Here is a 23,461-nt window from a genome sequence, read left to right on the forward strand (position 1 = left end):
ACTGCTTTAAGCCATGTGATGGAGGGGGGGATGGTAGGTGTGTCAGGATTCCATTGTGAGATTTCAAGTGAGATTCAACATGGCGGTGCCCTGCTGCTAGATTATCCAAAAACAATCCGGCTAACTCTAGAGGAAAACAGAAAATAAAAAAAAATAAAAATCATCAAAATACTTTGGAACCAACTCTGGAAGATCTCAAACATTACATGGACAACTGGTTCAACAGGCTGTGCATCATGAGTCCGCCACAGAAACAACCGAGGAGATACTGGTCTACCGAAGTGTACTTCGATCAGTGTACTCAAGTCAATAAACAAGAAACTGGTTATATTAGAAATACTCCACATGGACATAAAATAACTAAAATCAAGTCTGGAATTCAGTCAGTCCCAAATCAAAATATTATAACGAAAACAAAGAAATCAAATTAACAGTCAATGGCTCGTTGATAAAGTCGACGCCACTGAAATCCACTGAAAACAAACTATTAAAAGAAACAATGTTGGATATCCAATGTTGCAGCGTGTGCGATAAGCTCATTTTCAAGGGCTTTGCTGCAGAAAACCAGTGAAACTGCCACTGAACAGTTTGTATTAAAATGATTAACTTCCACCGAGTACACCACCTTAGAAAAAAAAAAAACAGTTCAGGTGCTGTGCCAAAAAGTGATTGACTGACAGCAACTGATTAAACGACCACTGGAGCGCGAACAGGCCGTTAAAGCCGTTTCGCTCTGTTTCTTTTGGTGCCTCCAGTCTACATTGGTTCCTCTCAGCATCAAACCGACATAACAAGCAAATACACTAACAAGCAAATACACCATTATATCCATGCAAGCAGAGAAAGTATGTTGTTGTGAAATGTATGTGCTTTAATGGAAGTGCAGACGAAGAGGTAATCTGAAAACAGTATTCAAGCATGTTGCTGCTTAACTGTTGGCTTCATACATTTTGCCTTATGCTTGTTTGTGTTTAGAATATAAAGTGAAATTGATATAATTTGTGTGTTTGAGATTTATTAAATATACTCTCATTTCCACACATTTTCACGACTGTGAATTATGGAACTACTGCTCAGTACCATTAATTATGAAGAATTGTTAATGGTGTCAAAGATGCAGCTTAATCTATAAAATAGTTTTCTACTTGCCAAGACATGATCACTGCCACCAGCTTTCTACTTCAAGACTGGTTTACCGTTAAAATGGTTTTATTTTATTCAGAAGAGTAATTTTTGGCAACAGTTTCTTATCACTCTGTGAATTCTTCTGTAAAAATGTCCAATTTGATTCAAATGAGTCCAGCTGTACACATTATAGACATACTGAACATTCTCTTTCTATCCTCTACAATGCCCTTCAAGTGCTCAATGAAGGTACTTACTCTTGTTTTTACCTGCCAAAAAGTGATTACAGTATAGTTCTTGTCAATAAAATGACCTTAAAATGAACTGATTTCATTCAAGAAAGTCGTTGCATAGATTACAGGCCAACTGGTTCTCTTCTACTCTGTCCCATACCTTTTTAAGGGGGGGTTATATGTCAACATAGCACTTTCTGCTTGCAGGTCAATAAAAACTTGAATATACCTTTAAATGGCTTGATTTCATTCAAGAGAGTCATATTGTATGGATTAACGGCCAACTAGTTCCTTCCTCCAACTCCTAAACCCTTCAAGGTTGAATTAAGCCTCATAGCAGTTTTTGCTTGCCAAAAACTGATTATGGCCCGTTTTAAAGTATATTCAAGTTTTTTTTGACAAGACAAAACCATGGCCCATCATCACCAAATTTGAGCATTATGAAACAAAAAGACTCACACCACAACAACCATCTTTTTTTTTTTCCCACAGCTACAAGCTACCCCAGCCTCTCACCAACTGCACACCAGTCATAGCGGGGTGGGGATACAGACCCTGGTTCAGATAGGGGGTAGAAATAGGAGAGGTACAGATAAGTAGGAATTAGATTCAAACCCTGGTTCAGGTAGGGGGTAATGAAAGTATAGAGGGTGCCAGAGGTGGAGGCAGGACAAGACACACTAGGAGATTCAGCAGACAAACTCACCTAAACAGTCCTACAATCTCTAAAAATGCCAGCAAAAACAAGGCCATACAGGCCAACTCACCTGAAATGGCCACCTACTTTCAAAAGGCTCACATGGGCCACACCCTCCACTTAAATATATCCTGGATTTCTTCCTTGCTTCTGCCAAGAGTCTGTTTACCCTAAGTGCTCCCCCTGCTGGGCCCCCAGCTACTATTGCTTATTATAATCCAAATCCACTGACTAAACTTTACTGCCTCATCTGACACTTCCTTCACTATTTTCCTCACACTCTGTCCACTTACACCCAACTCCCTCAACAATGAGACAACAGACTTTGCAACAAATCCTCTACATCCTACTTCCACTGGACAGATCCTAACTTTCCATCCTTGCTGCTCTGGTTCTGTCCCTAACTCCACATACCTAAGCTTTTTCCTTTCATATGCTTCTGCCACTAATGCCTCCCAAGGAACAGTCAGCTCTATGAAATAGACGCTCATTCTACTCCTAGACAACAAGACTATATTGGGCCTTAGATTTGTAGAGGATATTTCCTGGGGAACAACAAGATTATCTCCTAAATCTAACTGCATCTCCCAATCACAAGCATCCTCTCAGCTGCCTTGCCTCCTTATTGTCTTATTAACTTTCTCCCCCTCTTGAACAAACTGAATTGCCAGAATCAGCGCCTCCAAATCCGAGACTATGGTTCTCAGCCGGAAAAGGGTGGAATGCTCTCTCCGGGTCGGGAATGAGATCCTTCCCCAAGTGGAGGAGTTCAAGTATCTCGGGGTCTTGTTCACAGTGAGGGACGAATGGAACGTGAGATTGACGGGCGGATCGGTTCCGCGTCTGCAGTGTTGCGGGCTCTGCACCGACCCGTCGTTGTGAAGAAGGAGCTGAGCCAGAAGGCGAAGCTCTCTATTTACTGGTCAATCTACGTTCCCATCCTCACCTATGGTGACGAGTTGTGGGTAGTGACCGAAAGAACAAGATCGCGAATACAAGCGGCCGAAATGGGTTTCCTCCGCAGGGTGTCTGGGCTCTCCCTTAGAGATAGGGTGAGAAGGTCAGTCATCCGGGAGGGGCTCGGAGTAGAACCGCTGCTCCTCCGCATTGAGAGGAGTCAGATGAGGTGGCATCTGGTTATGATGCCCCCTGGACGCCTCCCTGGGGAGGTGTTCTGGGCACGTCCCACTGGGAGGAGACCCCGGGGAAGACCCAGGACACGTTGGAGAGACTATGTCTCTCGGCTTGCCTGGGAACGCCTCGGGGTCCCCCCGGAAGAGCTGGAGGAAGTGGCCGGGGACAGGGACGTCTGGGTTTCTCTGTTAAAGCTGCTGCCCCCGCGACCCGACCCCCGGATAAGCGGCAGATGATGGATGGATGGATGGAATTGCCACTCTCTTCACCTTAGACCCTTCTAAATTCACCTGCCTTCGTTTATCTTCAATACCTGCAGCTAAGTTTCTTAATACTTGGTTATGTCACCACGTTTACCGGCGTTGTGACAGACTAACCTTACAGCCTGACAAAATATGCCTTACAGTTACTTTACCTGAACATAACAAACATAACGGGTCTCCATTTACCCAGAGTTTTAGGTTCTGGAGAGTTGGCAATACATTATATGTTGCCCCTATCAAAAATCTAATACTCCTTTCCTCCATACTCCACAGCTCTTTCCAACTAAGCTTTTTCTTCTCTACACCTTCCCAATTCAACCACTGTCCCTGCTTAGCCTGACCCACTGCCTTTGTACCTCTTAACATTTCCTCCTGTCTACGAACCTGCTCAACAACTAGCTTTCTCTTTTCCCTGGGACCTGCTCTGCTCCACACCGGTTTGCCTTGGCCAAGCCCCAAGCATCCCCGGCCTATTTGAACATTTCTCATAATCTCTTTATGTCTAAGAGTTGCTTCTGCCTCCTGAGCTGTTATTCTTGATTGACTTCTTAAAACATACTGATCGATGCGGCCACACTTTTTTTTTTTCTTTTGTCACACATCTCTTTCTTCCCTGATGCATTTTAAGGCCTCTAACTGACGATACTTTCTGGCAGCCACAAGGACAAAACTGGAGCTTATTTCCCTATAGCCTACCACTTTGATTCTCTCCAGCTATGCTCTCTTTGCTCTGAGAAATATTCTGCCCAGCTTTAGCCCTAGAGAATACGTCCGTGCCCCTATTCTTCACTGAGTCAAAGCTCCACCTCACAGACATGTTGCCAAGTGGTCTGCCTGTGAGTCATCTTCCACCCCTGCTCTTGCTGAGGTATTGCTGGGGTATTCTCCCTAATTTACTTGTAGCATATGCAGGTTGTAGTAAAGCTTCTAGGCCTCGCTATTGCTACCATGGATTGCTAGCCCATGGCAGTACCTTCGGGGTCTTTGCCTCCTGTCAGCTGTCTTTCCAGTCTGTCACATGGTCTTTCCCTTGTTGTCAGCTGCCCTGTTCACAACAGTCACTAGCTAGGCTATTCAAGGTAAACACAAGAAATTTGTGCAAAAAAAAAAATGGACCACACTCTTCTCTATAAACCCTATATAGACCAGTGAGCTGTGCTGACCAGCATGTCATTGGGGTCATCAGGTGGGAACCTCCTGTAAGGAATTCCCAAGTCAACATACTGCTTTTATGGATAGAATAATAATAATGAGTCAAATCAATTACATTAAGCACCACTCTCTGCCTGGTGGACTGCAAATAAACAGTTTATGAAAGCTTATCTGGCACAACCCCCATGTTCAAAATGAATTTATATATATAAAAAATAGACTTCACTGCACAGGGACACAAGAACAGAGAGAACAGAAATGACAGAATTGTCTTTTTTTAAAAATTTGCGATACCAAAAAAACCCACAACCTTCAGCATGCACAAGTATGGATGAATGGCAGCTCCTTCAAATCACAGGCCATGGTTCTTAACCGCAAATTGGTGGAGTGATGACATGTTTCCATCTCCTCCAAGGGGATGAAACATGTCACTGGGGAGAGGGATGTGTGGGTTTCCCTTGTGGACCTGTTGTCCTTTCTCTGTTCTTCCTTAAATGATGGGACTTAAATGGGACTTTCAATCCTGAATTGTACAGAAACTCTCATTTTCCTGTTTGGTCAGAGATGAGACGATGCCTGAGAATATACCCAGAACACAGCACCAGTTTGTTGGAGTCAGACAGACAGACAGGGAGGCAGACTAGAAACAGAGCCTCAAACAAACATTTGCGGTGAAAAAAAATTAAGAAATAGGAAGATAAAACTGTCAAAACTCAGCAGTGCACCTACATCTCAAGGAAAAAGGGACACTGTTTTGAGGACAGTAATGTCCACATTCTGGACAGAGACAGATGGTTTGAGAGAGGAGCCAAGGAAGCCATCTATGTTCAACTGGAAAAAACATATTTGAACAGAGAAGGTGGTCTCAGGTATCACCAAAACTTGCGCAGGCAGGCAGACAATTTCCTAGGTGACAATGACTCTAATGACGTGCACATTGGTCGGGGGTTCAGTGACACGTGACTGTAACGACCCTCTCTGCTTATAAGCTGATACTCCCTACCATCCAGTTTAGAACCGAAGAAACCTTTCGGATGAGAGATGAAATGTCTTCAAAATTCAAGAAGAAGTCCAGTTGCCCTTATTCAAGCTCTTTTGATCCACACAGGAATGCCCCAGCGGAGATTTGAACTGGGAATCTTCTTACTGTGAGGTAACAATCAGTGGGTCTACATGATGAGATTAACTGGATTACAGCTACAGTTGGGTTCTGCTCCTTATCTGAGGGTAATTATCCTTGGATATATGGCGGTGAATGAATGGAATCACTGGCACAAAGCATGTCATACCCCGGTACAATAGGTGGCGCTGTCCCCATTTCAGCTATCGCTAATAGAGCCACTTCCTGTTGACGTCTTCACCACCAACAACAACAAACTCAGGCATTCAGAAAGATGGAGAACGCAGAGCGAGATGAAGCTGCGTCCCTCTCCATCTGTGATGAGCTGGTTATGGCACAGACGATGCACAACGGCGCATTCTCCATCGCGTTGTTTCTTTCTTTCTGACGGCACCGACAGCAACAGTAATATCGTCTCCTTTGACTTCCGGGTGACGATCGTGGGAAAAAATCTCGAGCATGCGCAGAACGCTCGATCCGATCCATTGTCGTCTACATGCACGTTCAGTGGGCATTTGGATGGACCCTGACAATACATAATGACAATGACTTCTTCTTAAATTTGTTTTCCAGCATTTTTCCTTCTTGCTCTACAATAAATTCTCCAAATTGGATCCATAGAAGAAGAAACCCTCCAACAAACCCTTGGCACATTATGAGTACCTGGCCATGCCTTTCAGCCTGATAAAAGCTCCAGGTCTTGCGTCTTCAGGAAGCTCCTCCTTGTCTACAGAGTACTGCAAAGGTGCTTTAGAAAAGACTCTTTATTATAGTACAGAAAATAAATTCAAGCAGAATAAGTCACATTTCTGGGAGACATTTTTGAGAGTGAGGAAGTGAAGATAAGGTGCAAGCAATAGCAGAGTTCTGTCTTCAGGGAAACAGATTTCAATTCAGTTTTCAATGAAAACAACAAAGACAGAAGTCTTTCCTGCAGGTACAACAAATGAGCATGGTAATTATTATGGCAATAATCTAATAATAAGAAAAGTCAACCCTATCAAAATACATAAAACAGTTACAACAACCAAATATATTTTTTCACTAAACCATAAGTAAAAGATACATAGAAGCTGATGTCGTGTTAGATGAAATGAGTGACTAACATGATGAAATTATGACATTCTTTGAGAACAAATACTGGCTTCTGAAAAGTAGACTGTGGCTTTTAGGAAATGTGTTTGTTCAAAAGGGTTGCGTGGTGGTGTCATCAAAACATCAGCAGATGTTTTAGTATGAATACACACTAACACTCCATCTGATGACAATATATTTTCCCTACATGGTCATACTCTAATGAGCGTGCTTGTGTACCTGTCCTGTTGTTCAGACTGAAGTGGGTACTCTTGTCTCGTATGCCACAGACATTTCTGACAGAGGAGATACAAGTGTAGTCGGCATAATCCTGGAGACGGAGATTCTTCAGCTTCAAGATCTTTGTCTCTCCCTGAAAGACACACACACACACACAACTTCATTCTTGCAAGACTTTATATTCAATTTGGCTCATATTTTCTGAAAATGTTTGAGTTTTAAAAAACCCGTCTTGTTCATCTCAAGTCATTTGTCAAGTAATTGTCTATGAAAAAGGGGGTAATAAATATGTCCACAGCTGATTTTCTTTGGTACATTACCAAAAACACTAAAACAACATTTTATTTAACTTACACTGATGATTCTATTGTGTTTTTATCTTTAGTTTCTGGGTTTCTTTAATGGTCAGGCTGTCTCACTTACCTCTGGTTAGGTTATTCTTAAGACCAAAATACATTGCGACTGAATGTCATACATTAAAACAGACACGCCTGTTTTTCCATTTACAGTGACAAGGGAAGCAGCCCGGCACAGAGACACCGGCTGATGCACCGAAGTGTGACACATACACTGTTCTGTTCCTGCATGGCTGCTGCTTTTTTTTTTAACCCATTCACGTGTTTTTTTTTATCAGACAAGGTTAATTCAGGTTAAGCAGAAGTGTGAGGGATCACGCTGGAACTAGTCTTTTGACAGGCCTGTGACAGCTAGGGTAGAGTGCTACTTGCTGTTGAGTCGGGTAGTGTGGGCAAATTGACATCAAAAGTTCAGACGTACGAATGATAATCTTGCTTTCTGTACCATTCAATCAGTAGTATCTGAACTTATCTTTGGTTGAGTAACGTGTTGTAATAAAACAGCTATCTTTTTTAATCCGCTGTGATATGTCCCTTGCTTTCCCGAGTTTAATGGCTTCAGCAAAGATTTTACAACTTGGCTGCACATCCAGACTGTCAAAGCATTTTTTTCTACTCCTATGACAGCTCCCTCTCCTCACATCTAGCTATCGCAGTCTCTCGTGTGTATAAAAAATAGAATAGCTATTGAGGTCAAGACATCTCACAAGCAATACAACCCATGATCCAGTTATTACAAAGACAATGTGGAAAAAATGTTTCAAAAATACATATATTTATATTTATATGTATAAAAGAACCAAGGAGATTTATCTCTTTGGAGATAAATCAAAGTAAGTTAAACACTTGGTAAAAAGCTTCATTTTTGTTGTCCTGTCCTTGTTGCACTATTATGTGCTGTTTCACTGCTCCAGTCGCACGTTTTCAGCTTTACAAAATAACAGTTTATTAACTGCAACAACACTTTTTATTTTAAACACAATAACATAAACACATCGTAAATAAATTCAAATAGAGATTAAAACTAGAAGAAACAAATATTTACATTCTAAATGACATTAAGATTTCAAGAATAAAATTTATAGTAATGAATAAAATGTGAATAAATTTGTATTTTTATATAGAAATTCCCTCTCAGTTGGGTAAGGCAAAGCAAAGGGTCCATGTTTGATAAAATAAACATTTTAGCACAGCTTTTGACCAATCTTTTACTCCTTAGACAGACTTGGATGCTAACTTTCCTTGCTGTCTGCAAACCCAGAATTCAATCTTGGAGCAAGTGAAAATCACAGAACAACACAGTAAATCAGAGAAATAAAGCTTTACAGCCCAACTGTCTTCCAGCGGGTGAGTTCCAAACCACAAATAAGCATATCCACACCTCAACACAACCCAGCACGCAGGATGCCGCACTGCCAGAGACTTTATGTTGTCAGCCTTGTGCTGAGCGAGTTTAAACCTTCATGTAGTACAGGCATCCACACTGACAGAAAGCAGAGATGGGACAGTGATTTTAATTAGCTAGTTTGGTAATTGCTACATTTTATAGTCTCATTCTTCCTGGCGGCTGGCGGCTACACACACACTGCCAAAGACTCCCAAAAATGTGTTGAACATAACAAACTAGGATGAAACTACAGGCAGGGAGGAAATTACAGGCAGTCTTTCTGCAGATAACATCACCAAAGACCTCTAGGGATCCTAGGAAATGACTGAGAGGTGTTCATTTAGTTTAAGTTTATTTTAAGGAATCATAGTGTGGTCTTAAAGATATCAAGGCAAGATATCACTTTTTTTTACTGCTTTATTTTTAATGTTTTAGCCTATAGTTGTGCACCTCCAGCCCTCCACACAAAGTCCAAAAGAGTCTCTCTGGTCTCGTAGTCCTCCAGTCAGTGGCATTAACGCTAATTCACTGCAATGGTATTTAACAGGCCACTACCCAATTACCCGACTGGACATTTCACATTTACATACAAAGAACAGATAGACTCTCAATCTGCAGAATTTTACTTGTTGTGACCGAGGTTTGAGAGGTTTGTTTCTTTAAAGGTTCAATCATTGTATTATGTGTCTAAACCCAGTGAGATTTGGATATTTGTTTGACTACAAGCTGAAAATGACTTTAAACCATATTTGGTCATATCTATGTGCAGACTATGTTAGGATCACTCATGGCTGTCAGAGGTAAAGCAGGATTAAAAAGATTAAAAATCTCAAGTATGAACAGTCGGGGGATTAAATGAAATTAGAATAAAATGCAACAGTCCCTCTCACGGTCAAATGTTAAATACTCAGTCATGAATATTACAGGAAGCAAAGTCTCCCATTCTAAACAGCGAGGTATTTCAAGTAAATGAAAATCGGTATATTTTTTCAAATCAGATGATGAAGTTTGCATCCATCATTGCTTGAGTACGTGATAAACAAATGAAACATTGTCATAATGATCTGATGTCATGTGAAGGCTTGTTTTTGTGACATTTATCACTCTGATGGGACAAAAGCATTTGCTAAATAAATACAGTGCTGCTCCCAAATGAGAAATATGCAATATAGAAAAGGAAAGTAGTTCAGTAAATCAGTAGAGCCTACTCCTGCTGCTAAAGCAAGTATGAAAGTATTTAAGTCCTTCACTAAATAAAGCCTCTCAGTTGAATCTCCTCACCTGTGTAAAAAATGGCTTGTATATCTCCACCCCTGAGTCAGATCCCTGTGACAGCACATCCCTGCCTCTCCTCCAGGTGTAGTGCGCAGGAGGGTTGGAGTTGGCAACACAACGAAGAAATACTGTCCGTTCAAAGTAGAACTGTTCTTTTGCTTCATCGATGCTCTGATGCACTGTTATTTTTGGATTATCCAAGTCTAAGAAAAAAAAATAAGAGAGATTTTTAGGAAAAATACAGTGAAAGAAAAAAATAAATCGCTTTATCATCAATTTTTAGTGATATAAAAACTTGATTGTTGATATTTGAATTTAGTTCGGATAATCACAAGAAGAAAAGCCATCCAATGTACAGGTATGTCATACTTAGATTACAGGATGTCAGCTTCCCAACTTTACAGTGAAACAACTCTGTTAACGAACTGTCAGATTATCCAGACGGTGCTGAAGAGTTAGCACTCTCCACATGTTTAGTAATAGCACTGCTACCAAGTGTTTTCTCAGAGAAGACTGCTAATGTTGGATTTCTCCATTACACAGATGAGTTTCTGTGCCATGTCTGTGCAGTGAGGGGAGCAAAGTGAAATACAGATCCATGCGAGGAAAAGGGCTCATGTCCTTGGTCTACCACAGGCAGCAAAGTCTCGTCATTGGCTACTTTGTCTCACATCGCTAAACGCTGATCCTGTGTCATACAACTCTGCCTCTTGTAACAACACAGAGAACATAATTATATGCATTCAATTATTTGTATTTGTAAGTATTTGTATACACCTGGATTTTACTTTTAATTCTAAATATTTCACTATCCACAAATATGTATTCTTATATATCTAAAAATACAGATCAATCTGCAAATACATATATTTTTATCATTTTTGTAACACATTTATGCATAAACACGTGGATAAGATTTAGTACATTTGTGCGTCTCTCTCAGTGAATTTGTGGATTAAGGGACATTTGTGACTTCCCTGTCTGTCTATGGATTTTTTTCCAGGTGGTTGATCTGTCAAAAATATTTGCAACTTGCACTTGACAATTCACAAATATGTACAAAGGTCCACAGACATTTTGATTCACAACACGTTTTTGTAATAGGTTCTGTAACATCATATTAAAAAAGATGGAGAGAAAATACAAATATCTATTATTTGCTCTGTAAACATGCAATATAATTTCACAAGAAAATGATAAAGGGTTTAAAATATGGAAATACTATTATACTGTACTATAAAATGATACTGCTGCGATATAAATTAATGTCATAGATATATAATATTAAAAAAATAAAAACAAGAAAACAAGTTGACAAACTTTTGAAAAGTCAAAGTATAACAAAGAGAGAGAAAGGTGTAGTTGAAATGTTCAGAGATCGTCAGGAATGGATGTTGCTCTTGTAGTTTGAAACATCTTAGCTGATGATGTCACACACTGCTTCAGAAGATAACATGGGTCTCCCTGTGGGACAGAGGCTCACAGCCAACAGCTCAGAATCCAAGGCACAGAGTCACTTCTTTTCAGTGACACATCCAGGGTTAAAACTGCTGTTAAGCACTGCAGTCCATCCTCCCCAACCGTTACCTCTCTGTCCACAGTCTTTGTCACAAAGCTGTTGCTTCGCCCATGTCTGGGTGAAACAAATAACAGTGCGCTTCTGTCCTTCCTGCTACATACTCATTGGAGCAACAAGCTTGTTAATTTTGTCTGACAGTGATCTAACACTTCTCATGAAAATCAAGGGAAGAAATGGTTTTACCTTCATTCTTTTTCTCTATTCTGTTCATGCTCTGCATCCCATACATCTCCTATTCAACTCATCTCTTCTGGATATAACCTTTAGAAGGTTTAGGCTTTAGAAAGATCAACCAGCTGCTCCCACATGCAAACAACTTTCCCGTTTAACATTATAGAGGATGCTTAAATACAAAACCCTGAACTAGTGCTGTCTCACCAGAGTATGCCACCTCTGTACTCCACCACCAAACTCCTCAGGCTCAATAACCAGCACAACCCGGACTGCGTGGACATTCTCTGTCTAAATGTCTCATCTCGCATCCCTGACACAGAGGATCTGGATGTATGTTTATATACAAACAGACTCCATCCCATCAATGTGGTCCTGCCGTTCTCTGACTTTTGCATTACATCATCAAAACAAACATCTCATGAATCTGTCCAATCCCCACCCACTTTCTCAGTCCCCCCAACCAAGCACAAAGTGTCATCAGACACTGGTCTTGCTTAACACCCACTCACTCAACAACAAAACTTTCATCCTAAACTAGTTCATTACAGATTCCAAACGTGACTTAGTTTACCTCACTGAAACCTGGCACAAACCTATGGACTACAGCTCACTTAACAAAGCCACACCCACTAGCTCCACCTACCTCGACAAACCTCACACAGAGAAATGAGGAGGTGGCGTAGCCGCTATTTACAGAAAGGATATCAAAACGACAACCATCTCCATCCGTGATGCACTCTCCTTTGAACATCTGACCTTTGAACTGTCTGGTTCTGCTCCCCTGGTCGATGATGTCATCTAACACACCCCCAAGCCTAACCTCTCCTTTTATTCAGATTTTTTAACCCAGTTATATGCCATCTCACCCGCCACTCTCCTCCTTGGTGACGTTAACTTCCACATCGACAATACTAATTGCAAATCAACCACAGAATATTAACTGCTTCAAAACTTCACACACGTGAGCTCCCCCATCCACAGCCACATTCTGGACTTGGTTTGCTCCACTGGACTCACAATTCATCAATCTCTGTATCTCCGACCACTTGGACACATGGACATAGACATCCCTGCCCATGCCTCAAAAGAGAACTAAGTCATGTCTTTTCTAGATCTAAAATCTATACCCCCCCCCAGCTCTTCCTAACTCGATAGCAAGTAAAATGTCAACCTTCCCTCCCCCTTTGACTGACAGTCCCTCTGATCTGTTCACCAACTGCAACACACACTCTCCTCCTGCATGGATCAACTCGCCCCCATCAGGACAAAACCGGTTTCCTTCGCTAACACAGCTCCCTGGAATACTCCTAAACCCCACAAAATGAAATCCCGCAAGTGCCAGATTGAAAGACTACACAAGAAAATCAGACTAACTTGAACTTGAGTTCATCTCCAAGCTTGCAGAGACTTCCTTCGTGAATAGAAAAAAATATAAACTACAACACTTAGCTCATCCACTCTGGCTCCAACAACCCCAAAGCTCTTTTGCACTGTCTTCCTCTCTTTCTTCCTCTTCCTTCCTGTATATTCTCCTTATTGGTCACATCATTCGCCATTACGGACTCCACTTCCATTGCTATGCTGATGACATCTCCACCAAATTTATAACCCCCACAACCCACTCCACTCTCACCAACTGAAACAGAAGTAAATCATGGATGCACCAACTCCACTCAACTCAACTACAATAAATCTGACATGTTAACAACTGAACCAAAATCTCTCCCTGAATCTGCCTACAACTTCTTCCTCACCCTCAACCAGTCCTGGCCAACCCCTTCTTCACATATCCACAAGCTTGGAGTCATCTTTGACAGCTGCCTCAAGTTCAAGAACCACATCAGCAACATCTCCAGAACTGCCTTTTTCCATCTCAAAAACATTGCTCGCCTCCGCCCTTCACTCTCCTTCTGCGCTGCCGAGACCATGATCCACGCATTTGTCACTTCCTGACTCAATCACTGCAACAGCATCCTCCATGGTTTATCCTCCACACTACTTATTACACTCCACTACCTCTAGAACACAGCTGCACGTATTCTGACCCAATGCCGCGCCAAAGACCACATCATCACTGTCCCCAAGAACCTTCATTGGCTTCCCATCCCTCAAAGAGTCAGTTCAAAGTCCATCCATCCATTTTCTATACCGACAGTCCGTTAATCGGGTAGCGGGTGGGCTGGAGCCTATCCCAGCAGTCATCGGGCGAAAGGCAGGGTACACCCTGGACAGGTCGCCAGTCCATCACAGGGCCACATAGAGACAAACGAGACAAACAACCATGCACGCTCACACTGACTCGGACAATGTGGAGTCACCAATTAACCTGACATGCATGTTTTTGGATGGTGGGAGGAAGCCGGAGTACCCGGAGAGAACCCACGCATACACAGGGAGAACATGCAAACTCCACACAGAAAGGCTCCAGGCAGGGATCGAACCTGGAATCCTCTTGCTGTGAGGTGACGGTGCTAACCACCACACCACCGTGCAAGCCCCAGTTCAAAGTCATCCACCTAATTTTCAAAGCCCTCCAAAACCAGGGACCATCCTACCTTACAAAACTCCTTCACCAACAGGAGACTGAGACTATGCAGCAAGGAGACCTGAATGTCATCCAAACAAGATAAACCTGGCCTCAGGCATTCCCTTTGTAGTTTATCACTGGGGGCCATTTTCCTGGATCTTTGTTGTTCCATCCTGAATAGTGGCTCCAATGCTCATGGGGAAAGAACAAAGTATTTTCTATTCTATTCCATTTCTATTTTAAGTTAATAACCTGCTAATTCCTTTGTGTAAATGACAGGAGTTCCATTTTCTTTCATTATCTGATAAAGGCCACCAGACTGACTGGTTAGTTTAATTGACCAGCATAAACTGTTGAAATTGAAATGAGTCAATCTTGTCTTGTCTATGACGAAATAGCGTCATAAATAAATAACGTCATTAAAGGTTCATCTCACTGCGCTGCAGGACTGAGAGCTTCAGGAGGTCCTTTGTCCCCACAGCCATAAGGCTTTTTAACAGTGACTGCTGACATGTTTACTTTAATTTAATTTAATGTAATACTGATGACACATAGTAATAAATAGTTTGTTTTAGTGCGAGAAATAGAATAGAATAGTAATTAGAGAAATAGAATAGAAATAGAATAGTAATGTAATAATTATTATGCTGCCTGAGACAAAGTCAAGTTTTCATATCAGTGACATCTTATGCCAATTTTGCATTAAAATTGCCAAATGACAAAAAACAGTCAGACACATTATATGAAGGTTGTATTACACAACAAGAAATCTCATTAGTAAACATTCATAAAGCTTTATTGATGTTGGTGACAGGTGCCGTGTAAAGTTGATAACATTCTCAACCCAACTCTTTAATTAAAGTGTCACTTGAATTTCTTACATATCAAAGAAAAAATCATATATAAGAAAAAAATGTGTACATGGGTGTTTTTGGTGCTTTCCCGTATTATCTAGTTGGTTCCAAATTGTCCTTTTCAGGGTAATATGACACAAATCAGTAACAAAACACGTGGACAAATCAAAAATATTAAATATATATATATATTCTATATATCCAGTGTGTGAAGTGTGTGTTCTTACAGTAGACATCGACTCGCATGGAGCGGATGGCTGGGGAGCCCACTCCATTTTCAGCCTTGCAGTAGTAGCGCCCCCCCTGGTGGCGGCTGATGGTCTCAATCCTCAGAGTTTCGCTGTGCAGCGAGGAGTTGCCATGACAGTCCGAGGCTCCTCCCACTGTCTTAGTCCAACGAACCTGCCCACAAAGTGTAAGGTTATTATTACATGCAAATGCAATAACCATTTACAGTGACTGTGAACATCTGTCAGCTGGAATTTATAGTAATCCAAAAAAGTTACTTTGAATTTTCAGCTTCTTCTTCATGGATTAGTCAAATGAGTCCATACTCATGCTTTAGCTGTATAACGAGCCCCAACATCCAGCCAAAGTAAAAAACAACTGTCTTCCTTCAATAGAAAAATATGAGTTCTGCAACATCAAGGGGTCAAAGTCCAAAACCCGTTTGAAACCAATTAAAAACTAGTTTAAAGTGCTAAACCAGTCCAAAAACTGTTTTATATGAGAGGTCATTTAGGAAATCATTCATATTTGCTCTCACACTTACTATAATTCTCTCTTACACGCTATTATGGATGGAACAACATGATAGTGAATGTATGAGAGAATGATATGCGATGTGTGCGGGTATGGTAGTATGTGTCAGAGAGTTTGATTGAAACGGAAGTCAACTTGAATTTTCAGTTTCAGAATGGCCCATCGCGGGTGTGGGTACCGGATGTGTCTCTAGCGGGATCTCAAGGATAATGTCCCACCTCCTCTAAGATGACCAATTTGCATGGATGTAGCATGAAAATGGTCGGCCGGTGTTGTGTTAAGCACCCCTGCAGTGAAATGCGCCCCTTCACAGGGCGCGCATATGCTGCTCAGCTGTGAAAAGTGAAGCATTTCGCCTCAATATTGCAAACAAATGCAGGGGGAAATACTGTCCCGTGATTGTACATCGGTGCCTACATCGGTAAGCAACGTGGGGTTCAACCTATTGAGCACCTACGGAATGAAAAAATATCCATAGAGCCAAGTACACAGACAATTAGTTAGGAGGAAAGGCCCAGAAGTCCATGCTTGACAAATTCTATCAAAATTGTAAACAGGAGTGTTACAGCTTTAGGACCCTTTATTGGTTGCTTTAAGAAATGCTGCTTATTGCTATGTACATCAGTGTCCACATGTGATTATAGAGTTATCTGCCAAGATTAGCAGAGGAAGCTAAGGAAACAAATAAACTGTCCCTTCAATAGAAAATGTAGTCTAATAAATGACCTGGTGAAGGGTGAAATTAAGTCTACAGACCTTTACAGACCTACTTCTTGCTATTTTTATTTTATATTTCGTGCAGACCCTACTAAGCTAATTTTCCATGGCATTAAAAAGATAAATAAATGAGGACCCACAAAAATGTTCCTCTTATAAACACTCCTCAACACAAGATTATCTACCAAGATTATCTACCAAGATTATCTACCAAGCCTTAACAAACAGCTTTATTAGGTTTCCTACACAGGCTGTCCATTTGGCCTGTCGCTTCGGGGATAAAGTGTGTTTACAAGGCTCTTGTCATTGCAAAAATGTTGCGTGAGAGTAGTAAATGGTACATATGCATTACTTTGCAAAATGTTGTGTACATTGGTTCGGTTCATTACTGCTGATGACAAAGCATTGCTTGCCGGTACCGCTAACTTAATCCTTTAGTCCTTAACTGTATCCCTTGTGAACTCATAAAGTAAAGTAACTATATGCATATTAGGGTGAATAGATGCCCCGCTTTGTGCGGGACAGTCACGCATTTTGATTACTTTTCACACCTTACGCAAATTGAGACGTTGTCCCGCAGTGTTATTGACAGACTTCAGTTTTGAAATGCACGTTTTATAATCTGGCTTTTATCAAATGGCTGTGTGGAGAAAGCAGTGAGGCTGTCATCAGGTGCGGGACGGGCCGTTTCATCATGTCAATCAACAGCAAAAAACAATGCAAATCAGGTCAGAACGACACCGGCAAGCAGCACGAGAAAAAGGTCAGGAAGCACGACTCGTACAACCAAGGAAAGAACATACAGCTACAACAAAGACTGGGAACTATCTTCCCCTGGGTGAAACCAGTGCAAGGAGAGTCCGGGAAAGCTTTGCTTGAGTCATTTTTCCGTTTCACACGGAGGTGAATCCGACGTGAAACAACACAGACAATGCAGACTCACAGAAAGCACTATAATTAAAAGAACAATCGTAGTCCTGACTGTCTGTTCTGTTTAATTGTACAGTCAGGTGTGTTAATTTGAGAGGCACTGTGCAATAGTATGAAAGCTCCATGATTACTGTTTTCTTACGTGAGAGAACTTGGGAAAGTAAATAAGATATATAAGTTTTTATTTGCAGTCTGTTATGTGCTACTGAATCAACCAGAAGGCAAAGTAATGTACAAGCTAAGGGGCAGAATAGAGAGGTTTATTTTTTAAAGTTATTTTAGACTACCTCCATGCATTGCTATCCCACACAAACATAGTCTTTGTCCCACATCTGGTGAATTGGAATCTGGTCACCCTAATGCATATATAGATATATTTTTAATGTTGGCATGATAAATTGGTAAGGTGCCCTGAACACAGTTACAGCAATACAATCTTCATGTCATTTGAGCAACTCAAAGATACATATGACCTGTCAAACAAACTTTTATTTTATTTGCCATGAAACTTTTAGGTAATCTAAAAAAAAACTCACTTTAAAAGAATTGCACCGACACAGACCTGCAATGGCAGGGCCCTGCAATATCGACTGTGTTTCGGCTATTATAGAATGTAATAAAATATACACAATGTAATAAAATAACGTCATTTTGAAAGAATACAATCTATAATTATTCATAATCAATTAAGTTGCCAATCCATAAGTCTTCTTGAGAATATATCAAAAGTTCCAGAATTTCCTGGTTTTGCTGCTTCCAGAAACTTGAAATCAGACTTCTCCCTCTGTATACCAAAACAGGTATTTGACAAAACTAACTGTTAGGGTTGTCATAATACTAGAATTTCAAACGCGATATCAGCATCAAGGAAAATACTCAACACCATTTTCAATACCACAGAGAGAAATTTATCAGTAATTTATAAATGAGTTTTATCAGTTGCTTCACTCACTTTCCAGTGATTCGTTTGACGTCCGTTATATTCATTGTTCACGTTGTTGTGATGCTAGCTGTTGACTTCTGCATCTCTGAAGTACCACAAATGTACAACCATACAACCATAAGTACAAATGTGAAGATGGTGTAATGCACATTCCTAATGTTAAGTAAGTCCCAGCATGAACTGGACTATGTTTCCATAGTCCTGATATGTAACCCATTCTGTGTTTAGCCGTGTCTTACATTTGTGATATTAGTGTTAGTTGCAGTATGTTGAAGCATTCGTATGTTTCTTATGTCTTTAATTAACGTAACCTTCTATAAGTGGTACTAAGCGCAGAGGTTGTGGCGGGGAGGCACCAGCAGAGGGAGTGTAGAGCTGTGTGAGCAGGAGTAAAGCTCCCCCACCTCTGTTATTAGGTGGGGGAGAGTTTGTGTCCGCTCATCTTCCTTACAAATATCCCCTTTTAAGGGCTTTTACACAAATACAACCCCTCATACACCCAGTGTTCCCACTGTACCCAGAGTAGTGTTACCTGTGGTCGAGGGTGTCCAGTCACCAGACACTGGAGCTCCAGAGTCTCTCCCTCTCTGATAGTGTAAACCCTCTCACTGTAGTGCTCCTCTTCCATGTTACAGGGCTGACCTGAGTACACTATTTGCACTGTAGGGGATGCTGTGGACAGCAACATAGAGACACACACATAAAGAGGGTTAATACATGGAAAGTGTGTTTTTTGGGTGTATTTCTAGTCATTTTGTGTTTTTGTGACTGTTTAAACAACAAAAAAGGCACATGTGGCCACCTGATAGAAATACTGGGATACAACTGGGATGTCTTTATACAAAACAACAATGCAGTCTGTAATTGATGAGTTAGAGACTGAATTTGCTGAATATCTCGCATGCCAGGCTATATATCGATGGCTTTATCTGAACGCCATACATTTGTGGTCATTCTGGTTACTTAGGGTACATTAAAGTATAAATCTACCACACTTGTGCACACTCTCTCCCTCCCTTAAAAACAATTCCTCCTCTTCCGGAGTATGAACCTCTGAGGGGGTCTCAGTAGTCTGTTAAGGGTATTAAGGGTATTATCCATTATCTTAATCAACTTGTGCAATATTCTTTGCAAAGTCAGCCCCAGGGGTTCAAGAGCAGTCCCAAGCACAGAGCCAGCTTTGTCACTGAGTTTAGTTTTTTGAAGTCTCTGACTCTCATGCTGCTGTCTCAGCAGATGACAGTATAGCAAATGGCCCTCCCTGGGAATGTGACCCACCGCCCCGGTCTGCCACTCCACTAGTGTTGTCTCAGACCTCCATGTGACATTGAAAATGTCACCATTTAGGTTTGATTCTTGTCTCCTCATTTCCTGTTTTATTTTGAAATCACTAACTTCCCTCTCGTTTCAGGTACCTTGCCCTTCCTCCTGTGTCTGATTGTCTTCCCTGATTCCCAAAGTGTTTCCACCTGTTCCCCTTGGCTCGTCTTGTGCTCAAATAGTCTGTGTCTCCCTTGTCTCGGGCCAGTGTGTGTTTCTAGCTTCACTTCTAGTGTTTTGTTCCACAGCAACAGAATCCATGAGCCTGAAGTAGAGTGATCCTCCTTCAGAGCTATTTTGTTTGTAAGTTATTCCTTGTCCATAGATTAGTTATCCATAGGTAAGTTTCATAGTAGTTCCTCCCTTTTGGAGTGATTTTGCTTTGTACCCTTTTCATAGTCACCTCCGTTAGTGGAGCTTTGCATTCGTTAAAGTTTCATAGTTCCTCCTCTAGTGGAGCGATTTTGTGTTTTTATTCTTAAAGATCTTTGTACCACCATTAAAGGTGTGCTCATAGTCAATTGTTAAGTTTCATAGTGCCTGTTTTTTAAGAGAGCGTCTTTTGTTTAAGTCCGCCTCAATAGGAGAGCGAGAAGCTTTATTTTGTAATCGTTCATAGCTCTTTGTTTTCCTCCTAGAGTGAAGAGGTTTTGACTTTGATCATTTTTCATAGCTGCACCATCCTCAGACATTTACTGAGGAGAGTGTTCAGGATTTCACAGCCCTTTCATTTGCTCTGCTTGGAGGTTCTCCACCTGCTGTTTATATAAATAAACTGAAACTGACCCTGCATCTGTGTCCTGAGGCCGTGACAGAAAAGGTGTGTCAGCCAAGACAGTCCTACCATGTTCAAAGCCTTTACCATCTCAAAGCAAATTTCGCCCATCCTCGAGGCTTTACTGCTTGAAAGCTTTTTAAAAACCTCAGCGACTTCCAAGTTGATGGACGAGTCTTCCCCCAAGCCCTCAGACTCTGCCTCTTCAATAGATGACATGCTAGCCGGATTGAGAAGATCCTCAAAGTGCTCCTGTCACTGCCTGACAATATCCTCAGTTCAGGTCAGCAGTTTGCCAAAACATCCTTTAGGCCAACCGAAAGTCCTTCTCCATGGCCTCCCACACCCAAATTTTAGCTTCAGCAACCACCAATGCTACAGCCCACGCCACTCAGTTCACGGGACAACCAAGCCCAAAAGGCCTACTTCAGCTTGATGGCTTCCCTCACTGCTAGAATTCAGCAGTGGGTCCTCCGGTTACCGCTGTAACAGGCACCAACTACCTTCAGGCCACAGCTCTTGGAAGCTGCATCCACAGTCGAGGTCCTGAATATTGTCCATTCAGATTCCATGATCCCAACCTCCCCCGATATGTGTACTTGTTTGGACTAACCAGATCTGGCTCTGCAACCCACTTCAGCCGGGTATCCAGGACATACGGCCACAGGTCCGATGACATGACTACAAAGTTGATCACCTTTGGCCAAAGGTACACTTTGGTACCAGGTACACTTATGAACCACCATATGCTCAAACATGGTGTTTGTAACAAACAATCCATGACTAACACAGTCCAAGTCCAAAATCAGATGAGGGAGGCTGTTCCTCCCAATCACGCCTCCCAGGTCTCTCCATCATTGCGGTAAGCAGAGCTGCTGTTTGGTGCATAACAAGAAACGACAGTCAGAACCTTCACTCCTGTGACTTGCAGCCATAGTGAGGTGACCCTCTTGCTCACCAGGGAGAACGCCAACACAGAGGTGCTCATCCAGGGGCTCCCTACACCCGCATGATGCCCGTTTCCATGGGCAACTCCAGAGCAACCTTAAACACTCAAAGAGCCACTTGGACCCAAGAGAAAGGAAAAAAACCAGGAGCAACAAAACCCTTTAGACATCTAAAATGAAGATAACACTGGAAATATATATATTTTTTAATACCTTTATGCTATGTGTAAGCATTTTTTATATAAAAAACAACTAGTGTGTGGCATTGATGAAATCAATTAACTGCTACAGAGAAAACAAAATTTTATTTCTGCATGTAACAACTTTTTAAACTCTGAAAAACGGTTAGCCTATTGTTTTTCAGAGTTTTATTCATTGGTTCAATGCAAGAGCACCAAAATCTTCACATTTTGAATTCAATTGAAAAAAACCTAACAAAGTAAAAATAAAACATTTAAATTAAACACTTAAATGAATTATTCATTATCTAAATTATTTATTTTCCAAAGCCACAGGGAGCCGCAGCAGAGGGATGAAAGAGCGAAACGCGGGTTGCTGACCTCTGACCTATAAGAAACCCTGCAACGACATTCTGTGTTCTGCGTGCCCACCCGATGCCTTATTTGCATTTTTCAGAATCACAGAGAAAATCATGTTAACAGCAGTGAACCAGAACATCCAGCCTCCACTCTCTAAATGTAAAAAATATTGCACAGATGTTGTATCCTAATCTCCTCTTCATCCTTTTTACTCTCCTTCCTTCCTTGAGCCTCCATTCTCTCCTTCCTTTCCGATGTTGTATGTATTGGCTGCTTTATCCCCAACACAGGCAGCAGTTACAGGTCACAACTAGAATTTGTATTTGATGGACTTGACAGAAATGTCATCAGTGCACACTTTACAATTATAAATAGTAATAAATATCACATATTATTATGACTCCATTCCCTTTCGTCTGAGACGCATATGATTACTGATAATCTGACAGGGATCTAACGTTGCACAGAAACAACTAAGTAGAATATACACAGTCCCCATTTCTCAAAATGTCTGCTGGTCCTGAAACAGATGTTTTTTCCTCAAGACCAGTTTGATTTTCTTTTGCATTAAAACATTCACAACAACTGTGTTCAATTAAAGGTAAGAAGCGCATTGCCAATTCACATATCAGTGCTGACAGGCAATATACCAAAACCATTTCTTAACTGCTGCAGATATATTCATGTCATTCAATAGACACACAGCATATACAGTATTTTCTTCATTGTTTTCATGTTCCAACTGTAATCAGTGGGAGATGGTTCCATTAAGGGGATAGTAGGGGACAAAGGGCCCAGAAGCATATTGGTTAAGTACGGTAGGTGATGTTAGAGAGCAAGCATGTTGTTCACTGTCAGTAACAAAAGGTCATACTGCTAATTAGCCAAGGAATAATCACTCCAGCAGTCTCCTCCCTCTTGAATAATTATATCAGTTCAAATGATAAAAGTGTTGTGGGTAACACCGTCAATACACATCTGCAGTCAGTACATTTGACAGTACAGTACAAACAATTGTAGCCAGTAAACCAACAGGGAGCCGTGAGAGTGCATCTGCACCATTACAATGCAGGCGTATGTGGGGTGAAGGCAGAGTCAGTACATCATTTCAAACACCTTATATAAGATCCAGTCGCGCGTGTACCAGATGGTGAGAATGGTTTGTTTACCCTGTGTACAGTAGCACCCACTCATCTTTTAAGAACAGTCCATAAACAATTGGGAACTGAGAAGACCAGCTGTTGGACCTTTGGGAGAGGAATGCTGTCCCATTCTTGTCTGACATTTTTTGTCTGGGTATTCTTATCGTATTTTGCATTTGATGATGTGTCAAATGTC

At 41.3% G+C, this 23,461-nt stretch overlaps 1 protein-coding gene across 3 annotated transcripts in view; it reads right to left on the reverse strand.

Moving 5' to 3' along the window:
• The window catches only part of mdga2a (MAM domain containing glycosylphosphatidylinositol anchor 2a), a 90,526-nt gene that overhangs the window by 58,430 nt on the left and 8,635 nt on the right, over window positions 1-23,461 (reverse strand). For all 3 annotated transcript variants that reach the window (XR_011907713.1, XR_011907714.1, XM_072365669.1), the window contains exons 2-5: window positions 19,075-19,214; window positions 15,418-15,592; window positions 10,063-10,259; window positions 7,039-7,171 (exon numbers count right to left, since the gene is read on the reverse strand). Coding sequence is in view for 1 of the 3 variants with exons in the window: in XM_072365669.1 (XP_072221770.1) it covers window positions 7,039-7,171; window positions 10,063-10,259; window positions 15,418-15,592; window positions 19,075-19,214 (645 nt within the window). In the remaining 2 variants the exon portion in view is untranslated. The remainder of the gene's footprint in view (window positions 1-7,038; window positions 7,172-10,062; window positions 10,260-15,417; window positions 15,593-19,074; window positions 19,215-23,461) is intronic.

Source organism: Leuresthes tenuis, unplaced genomic scaffold (assembly GCF_036924035.1).
Source record: "Leuresthes tenuis unplaced genomic scaffold, fLeuTen1.0.hap1 SCAF_15, whole genome shotgun sequence".
In the NCBI taxonomy this organism is placed as follows: Eukaryota; Metazoa; Chordata; class Actinopteri; order Atheriniformes; family Atherinopsidae; genus Leuresthes; species Leuresthes tenuis.